Source organism: Coptis chinensis, chromosome 4 (assembly GCF_015680905.1).
Source record: "Coptis chinensis isolate HL-2020 chromosome 4, ASM1568090v1, whole genome shotgun sequence".
NCBI classification, from domain to species: Eukaryota; Viridiplantae; Streptophyta; class Magnoliopsida; order Ranunculales; family Ranunculaceae; genus Coptis; species Coptis chinensis.
This window is the reverse complement of record NC_141459.1, coordinates 52,363,345-52,382,838: the sequence shown is the minus strand read 5'-3', so window position 1 is coordinate 52,382,838 and position 19,494 is coordinate 52,363,345. Positions and strand designations below refer to the sequence as shown.

At 37.6% G+C, this 19,494-nt stretch overlaps 1 protein-coding gene and 1 long non-coding RNA gene across 2 annotated transcripts; both read left to right on the top strand.

Annotated features, from left to right (window-relative positions):
* The first annotated feature begins 3,032 nt into the window (after positions 1-3,032).
* LOC147503915 (uncharacterized) lies at positions 3,033-5,642 on the top strand. The gene is made up of 7 exons (XR_015220296.1): positions 3,033-3,077; positions 3,246-3,329; positions 3,449-3,513; positions 3,949-4,031; positions 4,717-4,809; positions 4,913-4,969; positions 5,583-5,642. It is a non-coding gene; the product is annotated as an uncharacterized LOC147503915 (long non-coding RNA).
* Positions 5,643-8,534: 2,892 nt separating this feature from the next.
* LOC147503914 (uncharacterized) lies at positions 8,535-18,628 on the top strand. Its single transcript, XM_086605011.1, has 3 exons — positions 8,535-8,777; positions 10,223-10,370; positions 18,198-18,628. Exons 1-3 carry the CDS (start codon positions 8,535-8,537, stop codon positions 18,626-18,628), a joined length of 822 nt encoding a protein of 273 aa, XP_086461137.1.
* Positions 18,629-19,494: the final 866 nt, after the last annotated feature.

Here is a 19,494-nt window from a genome sequence, read left to right as displayed (position 1 = left end):
CTGTTTGCATTAACTGATCAATGAGTTTCTCCATTTCAAGTTCCCAGAGATGCAGCTGGAGGTCCAAAGACTCATGTTCTTGCTGTTTCTGTAACTTTTGAAGTGATAGATTGGCTTGTTTGAGTTTGTCTTTGTTCCCCCAATAAGTTGCCTTGTGCCATGCCTTCAGAGCAATTTTAAGCCTCTTCAGTTTGCACATCACTAGTCAAATAACACCATCAACCATGGGCTCATTCCAACTCTTTCTCACCAAGTCCATGAACTGGAAATGTTCGAGCCATATATTCCTGAATCTGAAAGGGACGTTCGACGATCTTAGGTTTTTAGTACACCATCCGATGATTGGAGAGTGGCCAGAAAATTTCCTCGACATAATTTTGAATCTCCAGTTCTGATTCTCCAAAAGCCAGCTGTTATTGACCAAAGCTCTATCTAGCTTCGCAAGAATCCTTTTATTCCCTATCCGCCTATTGCACCAAGAGTACCTGAGGCCAAGGGTGGTAGTATCCCGAAGGGAATTATTATTAATGAAGTCAACGAATTCATTCCTAGCTCTCTAGCTTGGATGACGACCTCCCTTCTTCTCTGAGCTAGTAGCAACAATATTAAAGTCCCCAATTTCCATCCAAGAGTAGTTTAGAGCACCAAATTCACCAAGCTCTTCTTTGGATGAAAAAACATTTGGCATGGATAAAAGAGATTGTATGCAAATTGTTTACCACCATAGTCTGCTGGTTGGATGAAGCAACCACATTCACTGTTAACTTTTTCCTCCCAAAAACCCAGATATTGCCTGTACAGAACGGCGTATGGTTATATGCAAAGTCTGTACTGTAGCCATAGTTTAAGAGGATCTTTGGAGTCACTGTGCGGGCAATAAGAGGTTCAACCAGTCCAATGAGGTCGGGCTTATACTCTTTGATTATTTCTTCTAAGAAATTGTTCGGCAAGGTTCTTCTCAAGCCGCGAACATTCCAGAAGAGAACATTCATTTCTTCTGGTTAGGAGTTTTTCTTGCCCTTGTGGATGGAGGAGAGTGCTCCTGCAACATCCATTAAGGCTTATGCTTCTTCTTGGGTATCATATGCCAAGGTTCATCTCCGTCATCCGATATATCCTCATTATCAACCAAGTCTGCCCAATTTACCGCTCTCGAGATAAAATTGGTTTCATTCACTACATTGATACTAGTGTCCGTGCTTGAGTTGGAAGACGAGGACTCTGTTCTCGTTGTCGATGTGGAATAGGAATCCAAAACTATACTGTTCATAGCCTGGCCTCCAACAGCCTCTTCATGGGTGAAGTTAGACACTATGTTGGGGAAAGGCCCATGTGTCAGAGGGGAAGCGAAAATCACACCCACAGGAGAAGTATTCAAAACTTGTAAACCAGCAGCCTCTTCATTATTTGATCGGAAGTTAGGCACTATGTTAGGTGTAAGTTCTTTTTGAAGTAGCGAAGCCGGAATCCCTGCGACTGTAGATAATAACGGTGCTACTGCCGTAGTAGCCTTAGCCCCATTTTCTGTTAGAGTTGCAGTCACTCTTGCCACAAGGGCCTTATCCAGAGAGGCCTCGATCTCAGACAATGGCGTATCAGCCACCTCGCATGGTCCTTGGGGGTTTAGCTCATGTTCCACTACTGAAGTCGCAATTCTGCCATCCAACTTATCATTCGCTACTTTTGTATGCGCATCTGAGGGAGATTTCTCAGCCGCACCCTTTGTAGGAATATTCTCAATCGCGCCCTCTGAAGAGAGTTTCTCAGTAGCACCCTCTAGAGAAAAATTCACTGCTGAGATATGCTCAGTCACACCCTCTGAAGAAAAATTCGCTGCAGTGATATCCTCAGGCGCACTTGTTGAAGAAAATTTCTCTGCAGTGGAATTCTCCGCTACTTTCCCCGTGGTAAACTCTGGAGATTTATCTGCTGGAATGTGTTCCTAGTCCTCATGATCAGCCACAAGTTGATCTTGATCCTCAATAGTGTGTATCTCATCCACATCAAGCCCCTCAAATTGATTTTGTGTCTGAACTTCTGTGGGCTTTCCAATGTTTTTCGACCTCCATATGGACTCCCCTTGCTTACTAGAATCTCCTGTGTTCTTTTTCTTTCCTTGTCTTCTACGCCTTTTTTCTCCCATCGGTTCCAAGGGGGGAGTGGCATCCACTACAACCTCCTTATCCTTGTTTCCCTTGTCTTTGTTATGCTATATATCATTTCTAAGCCTCCTACATTCTGTTACCAAATGTCCCATAATTTTGCAATGCGTGCACATTTTTTGTAGTTTGCCCACCTCGACTGTTTGCCAGAAGTTGGTATACTTTGTCTTGACATAGATTTAATCCGGGATCGGTTCAGAGAGGTCCACGTCAACCAAAATGTTGGCATAATATCCATACTCTCTGTTGAGGGTTTTATCATCGATTTGCATAAGGTACCCCACTCCCCGAGCAATGGACATCAGTGCCTCCGGCTCCCAATATTCCTAACCGAGGCCAGGCAATCTAATCCAAACCAAGCCATGAGATTGCTTTTGGCTATCGGGATTGAAGTTTGTAGTCCATTGGCTGATTCTCATAGGCATTTTATCAAAGTCCCATGATCCTTTCGCCCAGACTCTGTTTAGATCATGCTCGTCTCTCTCTTTATCGAAAAAAAAATGATCGTCTCTCTCAAGTCTACAAGACTCCATGAAACACTATCCCATGTATTGTCTCCTCTGTCAAACCCTCGTCGACGAAGATGAAAAAACACCAGGTATATATGCTTTCTCTCTTAATCTATTTTCTCTCTCCTACCAAAAAATTAGCTAGTCAATTTCTGAGTTTTTTTGTTTAATTGTGCTCCATGAACTGGTCAAATTAGGTTTATTTGTTTCGCTTGCTGATAAATTTGGGTAATTTAAGTTTTGTGTGGAATTGTAACATTGGAATGTAAATTTATGCTCACGATTGGGATGATTTCATTGCTTGGCTAATCAAAAATAAAAAACACCTTAACCTGCTCATGATTTAGTGGTTTTTCATGTAAAAAAGTGTTTCTTTTATAGAGCTCTAAGGATGGAGACGAACCAGGTAAGCTCTCACTCGATCTCTCATCTCTCTCTTCGCATTTGGTTCTCGAGCTCATATGGAGAAGAAGGCTCTGGCAACAGTACTTTTATTTTTTTTGTTCACCTCTTAAAGTAGTTTCATTATTCATCTACTTTGTTGAACATTTTCTATGTTTGCTTGATGTTTCAGCAGATGTGGTACTGGAATTCCCTAATGAAGGGCTTTCATTTTGTGGTTCTCTTGACTGGAGGTTCAGGAATTCATGATACTCAAGTTTGTTTTTTGCCTGGCTAGCGTAGCACACTCTTATCATCATCATCATTCGCACCTATTGATACCATAAGGTACTTGCTTCAGCTTCCTGTTATAACAGATTATTGTGTACTTTACAGTGTGGGTTTAAGATGTGTACATGGGCTGCTGCTAGGAAGCTTTTCACTAACATACGTTTGAAAAGGTACAGAACTATGTGTAACATATTTGCTCAACAACTAACATATGTTTGTTGCTTCACATTCACATAGAAAATATATCACTTTGCTCAAATAGTTTGACTAGCTAAAATCTCAAGGAATTTTGAATACATTGGAAGTCTAACTTGTAGTATCTTGTTGTGTATTGCATCTGTATTGTGGAAACTTTAAAGAATTATGCTGAATGTGAGCTAAATGCTAATTGACTTATGAATGGATGTCTCCTCACTAAATTTAAAGTTGATTGCAGATTTGCAGGTGCTCTGGATTCTTGCAACTCCTCTAAGCTGCGCTCCCATTCTATTCTATAACTCCTATTCAACTATATTAGGTCACCCTCCATGACACCATATTTAACACCATGTCGTTTTAATGGTTATTGTTTGCTTTAATGAGTTTTTTTTTTGCAATCTTTGCAGGTGATGAACACTAGTCCCTTTCATTAATTGGGGTTTTAGTTATTCTAGGATTCTTTGGAAAATGTGGTGCTCTACAGATTAAGGTATCAACTTGCTTATAAATGCTTATTTTTCTGTGAACTAAAAATTGACTTCAATTATGTATTTAGCCTTGCATCTACTACGCCGATTTTAAAAAAAAAATAATCATTTACAATTTAGGTACTCAATAACAAGTTGCTAGCAATTGCCAAGACTGAGATTTGAATTTCAAATAATTTAGACATCGAGTGCTTTATTAGTGTGAACGCAGCTCGATTAGTGTGCGGTAATGGCTCAGTCGTGTCTGCTTTCATTTTTTGTACACAAACAACTTAGGAGCGACTTGACCGTATGCCACTAGTTTGTCAGTGAACTATGTCTATGGACCATGTTAGTATGTTACTAATTAGTCTGGTATTCTGCAATGAATTTAGCAAGTAACGAGGTTATATCACTGTCTGTAGACTGTAGTCAGTTTCATTTAGCAAGTAACAGGTTTGTATCAATGTCAGTTTCAGGAGTTTCACTAGTTAGTTTTATTTGCAATTTGAGTACTTGATATTCCGTCATTATGTATTGTTCCTTTTGGTATTCATTTATTATGACCGCATGAAATTCCTTACACTACAATAACTTGTTATGAATGATTTAGTGTGTGTGCCTCTAATATTTGTTTTTCTTTCTCTTATTTCATTCCTGAAGAGGATGAAGAATTGGCACACTGACTGATTTCCTTATGTTTTAAAGGGTGTGGGAAACAATGACTATTTCTGTGATGACGGCAAGGCAAAATTTTAGTTTCGAGTCATCAGATTCAGAAGAATGAAATCCAAAGACATGGTACATTTACTTCTTACGTTGATATAATCTATTCTATCTAGACATGGTAAATTTAGTTTTGAGTCATCAGATTTAGAAGAATGAAATCCAAGTTCACCTTCAGGTATTGTTCTTGCTCAAATCTTGGGTGTGTAGCGAAGTTCTTTTAATACCCTTAAAGGTTAGTTTTTTGTGTACTCTTTTTTTCGTCATTAGAAAAAAGAAATTACTTGCCTTACTGAAAGAAATTATTACAAACTAAATTTGTTCTTATGAAGGAAATGGGTTGTTGGTAGTGTTTAGATATTGTGTTTTTGCATTTAATTCACTTGGAAAATGGATGACTCATTAGGATTATGGTGTTTGAGTGGTAGTTGTTCTACATTTCTTATCGTTGTGGGAAATCATCGTGGTAAGGACGAGGTGTTGTTAAGGTGTTATAAGAATTGTGTGTGATAATGTTGAGGTAGTGCTTTTTAGATTATGTTTTAAGCCTTGGTGAGAGAACCTTTTGTCTATTTTTTTTTTTTTTTTTTACCATGGCAAACTCATGATATACATGCTGAATCCATGTGATCTTTTAGGGAAGGTGAATCAAGTAAAATAGATTTGGTGATGTGTAGGTTAAGCTTACTAAGTGATCGAACAAGGAGATTTATTTTTCACAATACAAGTTTAGACATCTGAATTTCGATTGTTTCTTAGGTGCAAGAGTTTAATTGCTTGCTTGTATCCTTATTTGTTAGTAATCAACGGATTACTTTATGATGGATAAACACTTCTTTGGCACGTAGGAATTTGAATGCAGACATAGTTGTTCTCAAAGCAAATACGAGAGGTACATTTGATATTGCAGCATTGCTGCATAATACACTTTGAGATTATCAGAGAAATGGAACTGTGCACATCCTAGTGCCCGTTACGTCATTTTGTGGTATTAAACTACATTTTAGGCTTCAATTTTTCGTGGTCTATTCTTTTATGTGGGAAGTATGAGATTAAGGCGACATTTTTTTGGTAAAAACAGGTATACACATCCAACAATGTAAGGGTGAAGATGGTGGTGCTACTTCTGACTGGTACTCGACATATTCTCAATGGTTGAGTTGGTAGTTGTGTCAGCTTGTTAATGTTTGTCAGTTTCTATTATATTGTGTTACAATTGTTGTTGTAACTTTGGATGGATACGATTAGGTTAATTCATTTTTACAAGTGTTTGTTCTGTAAATTTGGATTTGGATTGGTGGCTTTAATTCTATAATATTAACTGAGTCGGGTTTTCTTTTATTCACTTGTTATTTGAGTTGTAATATAATGTAATATTTTTGTATGTAAGATGGATTGTGGATAATCAGATGTGATGTAGCTCCGTACAAGGTGGAAATCTTTTGGAGCTAGAAAAAATATTTTTTTTGCACTGGACTGTTTTTTAGTAACGGTTATATCTGTTACGCTAAATGTTAGTAATGAAAGGGCCCCAAGCTTCACTAACACTTATATCTGTTAGAAATGAAAGATTTCCGTGGACAATCAACGGTTGACTATATGTTACAAAATAATTACCAATGAATATAATTGTTACTAAATTAATATACGTAACGAATATATCCGTTACTAAATTTGCCTAAAGATTGTAACACTCCAGAAGTAACGGATATAAGCGTTAGTAAAAATATAAGTAACGATTATAATTGTTGCTAAACACCATTTATGGTGTAGTGTAATAAGCCATTCTCCTGTTGGTATCCAAACTTGTGAGACAATTGCTCTAACTCTCTCCAGTGACATTTTTGCAAATCAATTCTTCCTACCAAATAGTGTTTGCAAAACAACAAACCCTTTTCGTAAGCTTTCTCTGGGATAGTGATTGCTGGGTATTCTCCCATTTTTTCAGGGATTGGGAGTTCCTGGAATTCCACTGGTTGCCGAAGTTGATGTTTTGTGGCATCCACGTATGAAACTCTCAGAGTTCCTGCTTGAGCTGCATCAGTGCCATTCTCAGTGTGGGTTGACAGATTATGTTGTTGCAGTGCGTCTATCAACGTCTGATTGGGCTTCTCGAACTCGAAAAGGTCCATGGATGTAAGCCTTTTCAGAACACACACTGTGTATCAATGTGGGATTTTACCTGAAAGGCGATGAAGCCTGGGAAAAGAGAGAATGTAGAAGCAAATCCGTATCCAAGCTTTTAGAACTCACACTGTTATCAGTGGAGGATTTGACCCAAAAGCAATGGAGGAATTTACCACTTGATTTTAATTAAAAGCGGCAAAATGGGGGAGTACAGAATCATTCAAATAGCTTATGTTATCTGGCACCTAATCGCCCCACTTATGGTCCCCATGGCTAACCCCATGTCTCAATAAGTCCAAAACAGAACCAAAAATCCAAAACAATTCCTGTCTTTAATTTCATTTCCCTATTTTCTGTTTTTACATAAGCATTTTTCTTTCAATCTCACCTTTGACACTGAGTAGTCTTTCCTCTATAAAGAAGAGATGTGAAACAAAGCAGAGGGTGATAGGGATTGAGTAAGGTATCTTACAGTTGTCTCTCATGGTTGTTTATCATGTCTCATCTTCCATAAGCATGCCAAACCATGGGATGGTTGGCAACTATGGCCCTTTATTTTCGAAAACTTTTTCCTTCTATGGGTGATTTCTAGTTGTTTCGAGTTTCGTCTTACAATCTAGTTGGAATGGCTTTAACGATGGCAAACTAGAGAGTAGGAGAGGAGAGACTAGATTATCTAGAAATAGAGCTAGTCCTCTTCACTAGATTTGCCTACTTGCAAAACAAGAGGTAGAAGATCTAGGGAGACCAACCATGGGATGGTTCACAATTTAAGTTACCTACATTCAAAAATCTTTTCCTTCTATTGGGAGGATCACTTTTCATCATAGTGATTTTTCTTAGTAGTTTTTTCTTTTTCTATTATTGTTTTAAGTAATTTATGAACAAAAACCCAAAAACCCAAAAAGAAAAACCCTTCTCTCACCCTTTCATAAAAGTTCTTGTTTTTCCTATGCTTATAATAGAGTTTCTCGATACATCAATGGTTATGTGATTTTCTAAAAACAAAACGGGCAGTACATACGTAATCTCCATTCTTCTAAAGGCAATTTGAGGATCAGTTATGTGTTACTAAGGGTTGCCCATATCACCATGATATTCGTACAAGACATCTTTCGTCTTGCACAATAAATCCTCTAACACACAAAACTGAAGCCACAGTCTGACTGGATCGGGTTCAAAAATAGCCGACACTAAAGTTGCATAAGATCACCTGTTGTAGTTTGTTTTCAAACTTAGCTTAGAAATCACTGCTTTTTGTATGAGTCCTTTGTATATATTTCTACATAGTTTTCAAAAACTTGAGGATATAAAAATTTAAAATCTTACGTCCTAGAGTAACCAAAATGATACTGGATAAATGTATGATTTGATCTTCTTGCAAAAACCCTCTATCTTGCTAGAGATATCTTTTAAGAAAAAAAAAAAAAAAAACTCGACGAGGAGTTGACTTCTAGAATTAAACAAATGGTGTAACCCAAAGTGAAACCATGATCTGTTTAATTCTATCATGCACCTCTCTATTATTATCTCGAGAATTTGATGTTAAAAGACTCATTTTGTACAAATATTTCAAAAATTTCCCCCTCTTTTCTAAAACTCTACAAAATTTCCAGCTGCCAAAAATTTCAAAAACTTCTTTTCTCCACCCCCCCTTCTACAAACCTTTCAAAATGTCTAAAGACAGTTCTTCTCCATCGAGGAAGGTTCAATGGAGACGTGTACCCTCTGACTCTGAAGTTTTTGCATCTCTTTCGATTGATATTAAACATGATATATGGAAGAGAATTCACACAATCACACCTGGTGTAGGAAAAAGTTCATATGCTCACAGACATCGTGCAGACAGGGAGAACTGGTGTTTGAGATGTCAAACAACAGACTGCCCTGGGCTTCAGTCGAAAAGCAAGGGCTCAGTATTTACAATCTACATGTGTCTTACACCAAAACACAAATCCCATCTTCATAGAGTAATCAAACCATCTGGTTGGGATTGACTCGAGTCTTGGGGATCTGACTAAAAACGCATTTTTACAATTTTTCAAAATATAATCCAAAAAAATGAATTAGTCTTTAATTTCACATTTGTATATTCTTTCTACCATCCATTCCTTTTGCTCTTGTAACACTCTTTTTGATTTATTTCGTTATTCGTGTGCTTTGTTTTCAAGTTGGCATGCACTATTCTTTTTAGAGCTCCTTCGTGTATAGAGCTTATGTCATCTTCACGCTTTAAGGTGTTCATCTATCATCTTGTGTGTCATACAACCTTTGATCAAAGCATGTGATATACCGTTGGATAGGATTTTTCACGCTGATCATTTAAACAGTTCGTTTGTCCGAATCGGACTGGTAACAAAGCGGGGATTTGCTTTTTACTAGTTATGAGACGGAACGGGACCTTTTCGGTATTTCTACATTTCATATGGGCTTGGGCCAAAAATTTCAAACCCTAAAAACCCAACAACCAACAGTCGTATGCGGGTTTTAATTCCAACCATGCAACTGCCCGACGTACCATCTTCTCCACAAAAAACCCTAGCTCATGAAATCAAACCCAACATGCGCTCGCACCTACCCAACCTACGCCGCGCCTCGATTTTCACCAAATCAAAAACAGTTCCTGCTGCCACTAGAAAACCTTCACCCCATCTCATATCCACTTTCAATTTAATCAAAACATCCTCCCATGGCTGCCAATTGAAAGATTGTACCCGAAATGGATTTTTCAAATCTATTTGATTCGGGGGTTTTTTATGTTTTCTTCAAGGGACAGATCCTTAGAAGAGGTTGGAGGCCACTCTTGCTAGAACCCATCACTCATTACTCCCCTTCTCTTGTTCAAGCTTTCTATCGCGGCTTAGCTCACGATAATGAAGGCTTGGTTACCATTTCGTTTAGGGAGGCACGCATGTGTTGACTAGGCAGGCAGTTGGGTCATTTTTGGGTATCGAATCGCGACATGAGGTACTTGAGAGTCAGTAGTTCTATGGCACAATGTTCGATTTGATGCATACGACTGTGTTAGAGGGCGAGTACGTCAGTGGTTCCACCTATGCGAGGCAGACTTCTTTGAGGAAGAACTAGCTGGCAGTGGCAACTTGGATTGCGCACAACCTCGACGAAACCTTCGGATATAAGTAAGTCGATCCTTCACATTCTTTGGATTTTATAGACCTAGAACAACGAGTTATATATTAGTTCTTTCCTGTGGGACCAGCTTTCTCAGTCTAGATAGAGTACTTATTCCCTTCCTACCCTTGTAACTAAGCTCATGCTTAGTTGGGGAGAAGCAGTTTCGAGTAACTTTGTGGTAGTAAAGTCTTCCATATTCACTCTTGTCTACCTTCATTGCATTCAGCACGACTGGTCCCCAGAGGCTATACAAGAGATCGAGCATGGTCTCGACGATGACAAAACTCCACCTCCACCTTCTGTTGACTACTTTGCTCCAGGAGCCCTGTCTCAGTTCATGCGTCCCTTGGATGATTTGCAATTCATGCATGAAGGTCAGCGTCAACTACATCAGCAATTGAGTTTAATTCAGTGAGAGCAGCGCGACTTTCAGGCCAGCACTCTCTAGATGCTTCAGGAGCTGCGAGATAAGTTTGTTCCACAGGCTTCTACACCTGAGAGAGCTCGACGAGAGGGAAGAGACAGGAGTAGCTCGAGTTCGTCTCGACGTCATTACTTACCCCACGCGGATTCTGACTAGGCAGCTCCCTAGTGTCCGCATAGATAGCTATATTTGTTTTAGTTGTGGTACATGTCTTTACTTTCTACACTTTTAGTTTTTTGTAGTATTATCTGTTATGTATGTCTGTGTTTTGTGGAATGTATAAGGATTTGTGGTATATGAGCAGAAGGAAATACAAATACATCATGCCCAAATATTCTTATTTTCTACACTATGAATCTTTTTACAAATAAAATTCAAAAAAAAAAAAAAAAAACAAAAAATTTCAAGTTAGAATAATTACGTTTTCACCTTTTAGTTAAACCATGTACATCTTGTTCTTTCTTTATCAAACCACACTCCAAACTTGTTTGGGGGTGGTATATTTTCATAACGAAGAACAGAGTATAGGTTACTACCATTTTTGCTCATGTTCCTATGGTAATCTCTTTTCTTTTCTTCATACTTTGAGGACAAAGCATATTTCTGTTTGAGGGTGGTATAGTAACATTCTACAAAAACTATGCATTTATTATATAACATTTCTTATATTAGATAGATTTAGTATATTTCTTTCTTTCTTAAAATATTTTAAAAAGACCAAAAATATTTTTCTGTTTAGTACAAAAAGTCTCGTCTTCCTTTTTCTATAATGAATAAATGGTTTAGAAGTCTCATTAAAGCAATAGAGTAAAGATTCGTTCTTTGAACTTAGACTAATATACATACAATAGTTTCTGCATCTTTTCATGAACGGCATGCATCAACATTTGATTGTATATACAGTGAGTTTCCGAGACCAAGGTTAGAACAGTTAAGTTCTATATCCTGTGAGAATCTAGCCAAAAGCCTCATCTGAATGATTATTGAGTGATGACACAAGGATATCTGGATAGAAAGATAACGCGTCCACTTGCGTGATCACCATGCCATATCCTAAGAGAGAATTTATGCCCTTTATAAACGTTAAAACCCTAAAAAAAATTGATTTTCTCTAGTTACCCCCCTTGAGCCTTCACCAATTTCTAAAAGCCTTTTTATTTCTTCGCCATCAATCCCTGAACCATTACTACACACATAATAAAAAGTGTACCCAGCTGACGAGTTGAGAATTGGATGAACTGTGAAAAGAGAAGAGAAGGCCTTGTACTAAAACAGAATAGTTAGAAGCTTCAAAATAAAGAAAAAGAAAGAAAAGATTCAAAAATTGAAATCTCCCAAAAGTTCAAAATCAATCAAAAGGAGTCGAATTCAAAAGAAACAAAAGCAAATTTAGAACTCCCAAAAATCAAAATCATATGGAGTCACAAAGCCAAAGGGCTAAAGAATGAGTCACAAATTCGGAAGCAAAAGAACAAAACGAGGTTCTTCTCTAGTTACAAATATCCTGAAGACCTAATTTCTCAACTTTTCAGAGTTTGTCTTCCCTTCCTATTATTTCTAAACCACAACCTTAGCCCCAAAATTCATAATAAAAGACCTCTAGCTTAACTAGGAATAGGATGGTGTGATAGTAAGTGGATATTATGATCAATCGACCCTGGTTTCTTTGGACGTCATCCGAGTATGTGAGGAATATAAGTGCCCTCTGTACCTGAGAAAACAAACCTTGAGTGAATCTATCAGAGAGTTACGATTGCAACACACCCCTGTGAGAACCCAATTTAAGGACGCTCTCTAAAAGTTTCAGAAACAACTCTGCTTTTGTATTTCACCACTCATCTTTTGCACATTTATCTTTAGATGATTAAATTACTGTATATATATTATTTTGAGTTCAAATGAGGTTTTCTTTATTCCCCCACTAATGAGATGTATAAACCTCTGAGAATAAATAAGAAAACGAGACCCTTTATATTAAATAGAAGAAGTTTGTGAGTACCTTATCTGGAAAACTCTCACGAGGCTTAAACTCGTCCGCTAGGGGAGTCCTAGTAGTTTAAGGCCTTGTTGCATATGGTTAATGTAATCGCACTCTGCGAAACGAGACTAGTATAATAATCACACATTTGTGATCTTTGTTTTTTTCTCTCTCATCTTTGCTTGAGGACAAACAAAATATTGTTTGGGGGTAGTTTATCAGTCCCCAAATGTGCGTTTTATAACCTTTACAATACTTTAATTATGCCCTTCTTATGCTTAATGAATAGACGACTTATAGCTTTTGCTACCGTTTGCAGGATACATGCCATTTAGGACGTATATTCCTAATACGTGCATTTTAGCATGAAAAGAATTGCTATTGACGCTACTTGGGAAGATTCTGGCTTAAGAGCAAAAGTGCCAGAAAGTCAAAGTCAGCTGTGAAAGTCAACTTTCAAAGACTCAAGGACGCAAAGCTGAAAGCTATGGACTTAGGGACTTAAAGCCAAAAATTAGGAATTCAATTGTATGGGCTTAGGTCAAAAGCCCACTAAGCTTAAAGGTTGTTTCTAGAAGGAAGGGCAAAGATGTAATTGGTGTCCTATATAAACCTAAGTTGTAGAGAAAGAACTAACATTACCCTCGAGCTAATCTTTAGTCATTAGGAGTAGATTAAATGTTTTAATTTAATAGTGTAATTTGTTATTTACTTGTTTTCCATTTTTATGTTTTTCAAGCTAGGTTTAAGTGATTTAATATAAGTTTTCAATATTAACTTTAATACAAGTTTTCTCTACTTATCTCATCTTTGATTCAATCCCACAACAATAGTTATACTCATTTGACAAGTTCAAATGAGTATGACTTTGTGAGCAAGATATCCATCAAAACCAATTTCATTCCATGTTTTGATTCAACAAGAAGTTAAAAGCAAGTTTTAATCTATCTACAAATCAACCAAGAGTTTCACATTAAGAAGTAAGTTCAAATACCCATTAGAAAGTAGGAGAGAAGAGTTACAAGTATAGTTTTTTCAACCATCATACCCATCCTCCAAACAAAGGATTCAAGATGAACAACACAACCCTCAACACTACTATATTATCAAAATCAGAAAACATAACATGAATCTTTTATAGTAAGATATTTAAGACTATATGTGGGGTCATTTTAAGTCAGATTCCCCAAGACTATGCATATGATAGATGATATGTTGTTAACTATATACTAATAATCTAAACAGTTGGGGATCTTTATAGAAAAACATATGAAAGCATACACCCCCAAACAGAATGAAATGATGTATTTAGAGTGTAAGATGTAGAATGATAAGAGAATATTTGTGTAACCCATCATGGAAATTATGCAATAACCCGTCATAATTGACTTGCCCAAAAGAGTGAGAGGTTGGTAGTAGATGTCCTTCATGAGGCTCAATTGATGGGGAATATGACATACCATATTTCTAATCTACTGAAATGATGGACTCTTGTGTTTGTATGTTGGGCAAAGTCTCTTTACTGAGAAGGTTTAGAAAATTATGAATGATCTCAAAGGCAATTGGCTTAAGTGCGAATTTGAGGTTTCTTTGATATGGTTACGTGGTGCAATCCTCAGAAATTGTTGGATTTTTTATGAATGGAGGTTGGATTTCAAGAACTGTTAATTTGGGATGGTGATGATTGGGTGGTGGTTCTTCACATGATCTCGAGGACTCAGAGAATTCTTCATTAAGTTTTGGCGTTTTCACAAGATTGTGGTTCATATCTGCAATAGTAAGAATGTCACAAATTTGTTCCATTGATAAGTCTTTAATGGCCAAACTAAATTGAAATCCACTTTCCACCATAGATTTTACTCCCTCTTTTCCAAGCACTTTATTTTCTTTGTCCTATTTGCCTAGATCTTCATAAATTTTCTCAATACCATTATCCAAGTGTGTCGAGTCCATTACATGCTATTGAGTTTCTTTTGCCAGAGTTTTCTCATTTATGGGTGATGATGCATTAAGGCATGTGAGAGAAACTGTGAGTTTGGGCATATAGTCATTATCATAAGATTTGAAATTCTCACGATAGCTAGGTGGAGGATGATGGGTTTTTAACTGGTCATGAGTATTAAGATGGGCTTTAGCAATTGGCTTTGTTATAGTAACACCTTGTTTCTCTTGTTGGATGGGTTCTGGACTAGTGAGAAGAATATTAGTCTCAGATGTGGCATCTTTTGAATTGGATTGGAGAAAACATAAGGTAGTTACTATTGGCTAAGTTAGTAATGTTTACTTGGCCATTTCCTGGTAGAGTTGGTCTATAATGGATAGTAGAGTGGGATATGAATATGATATGGATGGTGATGTGAATGGTAATGGGTTTTGGGTAAAACCGTACTCTGACTGACCATATGGATACATGAATGGTGGTTGACTATTTGTGATGGAACTCCATGAATTGTCGACATGATTAGAAAACTCTTGAGTGTATTGGGTACTCGGGAAGTTTGAAAATTGAGGTTCATAATCGTAAAAACTTCCCGTATTTGACTCGAATTCGGTATATGATGGACAATGGGATAGCCAGTGATAAGGACTACTGCAAAAAGAACAAGGTTTTGGGTTTGCATTGTAATTCCATGACGGTTGAGATACATATTGATAAGACATGAATGCTTAATCAATGATGATGCACAAACAGTAGAAATTCATTTTTTTTTAGATTTTTGAAAATATTTGCATTGGTCTATAATTTACTATGCCTTGTTCAGAGGAACAATTGGGCGCGAGACTTGGATGGCTCTACTACACGTCTCAGAAGAGTAGGCAATCACTTCACCAAGTGGTGTGCTACTAAGAATCTCACTCACGATGAATCTGGGGGAGGGGAGTGAGGAAGGTAGTTGGTCCACCGGAATCTGGTAACTGATTACTTTAAATTCTCGTGGTTATATTTTTGTCCTTTTCTAGAGGAGCGTGACTACTTTGGGTTCTAGTTGATTGATTTTAAATCATTTTTTTGGTCTAGGGCTTTCAAGAATCAAGCAACGTTGCAGGTGCCGACTACCAAAGTCGGTAAAACCTTTGGGTGATGATACCAGAGGTCTGGGGCTCGAACCCCGCCAGCATCAAAGAGTTACTGATCTCATTTAAAACAGGCTTACCAATAAAAAAAAAAGAATCAAGCAACGTCCAATTTACCTACATTGGGGAATGACTTCCCAATGGTTGTTATGTAGCTCGGCCGCTTAGGTTCAGCCTTATGCGCGAATGTAAATTGCATTGCAGAAAGTAAATTTCAAACAATCACGTAAGTATGCTTGAACACACAAGGTATCCTCTTACTTAGGCTTCAAAGAGATTTAGAATTTACCTCTCAAGCCATGCTTACATGCTGCTCGAGGAGAAGGCGATGCCGGTTGGCGCGTGATTTGAGAATCATGCCCAACTTTCGAGCTTTACCCTATTTTAAGTTACAATAAAAGCCTACTTAAAAAACCTACAAGTTGGGTTTTTGATAATTTATACAACTTTGCCTTCAAGGGCCCAAACTTAAAACTAAACTAATATTATACTAATCTAATAGATTAAGTAGTTTTAGATTGATAAGCTAGATTAACTAGAGTCAAATGGACTTAGAGTGTTGATTACCAAGTTGATTCATAGTGTGTGAGCTATGATCCATAACTTGCCTCACACACTTGAACTTCCCAAGGCAATTAAAACTCTAATCCCTTGGTAAGTATATAACTTAAACCAAGTTTAACTCATGTTCATCATAAGGAATCAATCAAAAACCAATTTTTCCTAATTTTTTTCATTTTTCTTTTTATCTCTAACTATTATAAACAAGTTCCACTGATTTATCCTACTCTATTACAAAATCTGGGCTCGGAGTGCAACTATTCATAAAAAACCAACTGAGCTGCCAAAAAACTAGACCCACGTGTCTGGAGGTGATTGGGCAGTTGCACCCTAGGTAGCTCGCGGTCACCCGCTGGCACATGTGAAGTTGGGTCGTCCTTCGGTTGTATCTTTAGCTCCTCTCCAACTTGTTAGTCTCGCACCCTGATTTGCTAGAAAGTAGATCAGTACTGAAAAACAACAAAATAAAATGACAAAAAATTGAAAATAAAATAGAAATGGAAAGATGAGAATGATGCTTCCTTCTTAGATTCTTAACCAAGCACTCTTGCTCCTTTAATCTATGACGGCGGCGCCATTTGAAGTTTGTTTATCAGTGGTGTGTAACTTCAAAGAGTTTGTTTATATGTGAGGTTCATCCTAAATTGTTTAGATTTTGAGTGTGGGAGTTGTGAAGAAGAAAGGTAGACTCTTGGTATAGATTAGATTGGTTTTAAGCTAATGAAAACATGAAAACTTTAGTTGTTGGCATTGAAATGACATGAAAATATTGAAAGAAAGATTGATTGAAAATTGAAATAGGAACAACAAGATAAGATTGAAGATTGAAATAAGAGCAAGTAAAATAACAAGTTTTAATTAAAAGGAAATTAAGAACAATAAAGTAAAGGACTTGAATTAAAAAACTAGATAAGAAAATTAAAACAAACCAAATGGTTTGGACCCTAAAATAATGGATGTTTTCTCTCTCTAACTTTTGGATTATATACCCCTACTTTTATCTTTTACAGATTTGCCCTTCTCCATTGCAAATGAGACACCTCACACCTCACACCTCACACCTCACACTTCACTTTTGCTTTTCTTTTTTCTTTTGCTTTTTGATTTCTTCTTGACCAAGGTAGGTTTTGGGAGAATGTCATATTTTGAGATAAGGGCCTCCATCTCTGGTCTTCCGAGTTGAAGGCTTAGACTTTTGACTTTTGACCTTTGACTTTGACTTTTTTAGCACTTTTCCATAGCAGCTTCTGGTCTTCATAATAAGAGTGATTAAAACTCCTTTTGGTGCTAAGACACAGCTTTTATGATAAGTGGTCTTAAATACTCTGTAACCTGAAAAAGGCAATAAAAGCTATGAGTTGTCTTTTCATTAAGCTTAAAAAAGGTTGTAATGCAGCAATATAAGTGTAATAAAATGCACATTTGGGAGCTGATTAGCTATTAATAAAATTACTGTTAAATACTGATTTCCCATACCTCGTCTCGATGATTTATTAGATCAGTTGCATGCCATGGTGTTTACCAAGTTGGATTTAAAGAGTGGATACCATCAGATACGCATTAGGGTTGGGGATGAATGGAAAATGGCTTTCCAAACTTGTGAAGGATTGTTTGAGTGGCTGGTCATGCCGTTTGGGCTTTCGAACGCCCCTAACATGTTTATGTGAGTGATGAAGTAGGTGTTGAAGCCATTTATTGGCCGCTGTGTTGTCGTCTACTTTGATGACATCCTGATTTATAGTCCTGACTTAGAGTCACACTTAAGACATTTGCATGAGGTTTTGAATGCGTTGAAGGCTGCTCAATTGTATGCGGCAGTTTAAAAGTGTTCTTTCTGTGTTGATAGTGTTCTCTTTTTGGGGTATGTAGTTTCCAAGCATGGCATTTCGGTGGTTGAGACTTAGGTGGATATAGTTAGACAGTGGCCTAGGCCGGCTAGTTTGCATGAATGCCGAAGTTTCCATGGGTTTACATCATTCTATTGGAGGTTTATTCCCAACTTTAGTACTATCACCGCGACCGATTCTCGAATCGCATGAACGATTGGGAAATTCATTTGACCGAGGCGCCAGATCACGAGCTTTGCTTTGCTTAAGTAAAAATTGATCACCACACCAGTTCTTGCATTACCTAATTTCTTTTTGCCGTTTGAGGTTCATGCAGATGCTTCTAAGGTGGGTATTGGGGCTGTTCTTAGCCAAACCCGACATCTTGTGGCCTTTTTCAGTGAGAAATTAACTGGCGCCAAACAAAACTATAGTACCTATGAGTTGGAATTTCACGCCATTGTTCAAACACTTAAGCATTGGCATCACTACCTTATTCACAATGAGTTTGTTCTACATACTGATCACGAATCTCTAAAGCATATTAGAACCCAGGATAAGGTTAACATTCACCAGTTACGCTGGTCCAGTTATCTACAAGATTTTACTTTTGTGCTTAAGCATACATCGGGTGCTCAGAAGCATGTGGCAGATGCACTCAGTAGGCGTGTGTCTTTGTTGGTGTCTATGCGAACACATGTAGATAGTTTTGACAGTTTTTGTGATTTGATAGCTGATGATATTTTCTTCTCTTCTATTTTGGCTTAGATTAGGGCGGGCAAGCGTTCTGATTACCTTCTTCATGATGGGTTTCTTTTCAAAGGTAGATGTTTATGTGTTCCAGATTGTATTCTTAGATTGCTGATTATTAGGGAGTTACATGGCGGTGGGCATTTTAGGCGTGATAAGACATAAAACCTTGTTTCTGATTCTTACTTTTGGCCTAATATGACTAGAGAGGTGCATAAGTTTGTGGACCGTTGCTGTATCTGTTAGGTTGCTAAAGACATTGCTAACAATGCTGGGTTACATATGCCATTACCTGTTCCAGTTCGTCCCTGGGCTTATATTAGTATGGATTTTGTTGTGGGTTTACCTCACACACAACGGGTTATGGATTCCGTGTTTGTGGTTGTTGATAGGTTTTCTAAGATGGCACACTTCATTGCCTGTAAGAAAACCATTGACGCTGTGAATGTTGCTCAACTTTTCTTTAAGGATGTCTATCGTTTCCATGGTTTACCTGAGTCTATTGTGTTTGATCGGGATACCAAATTTTTGAGCCATTTTTGGCGGAGTTTGTGGAAGCCTGTTCATACCGACCTTAAGTTCAGTAGTGCATATCATCCTCAAATGGATGGTCAGACAGAGGTGGTGAATCATTCTTTGGGTAATCTACTTCGCAGTTTGGCAGGTCAGAATACTAAATGTTGGGAGCATGTGTTGTTTCAGGCGGAGTTCGCTTTTAATCATTCAATGAACAGGAGTACAGGTTACAGTCCTTTCCAGATTGTTTACGACTTTAATCCCCGCTCTCTTATTGATTTGGCTCCTGTTCCGGATTTATCTCATATGCATGGTACTGCTGGTGACTTCATTAAGGGAATTCACGTTGTTCACGAAGTTACTCAATA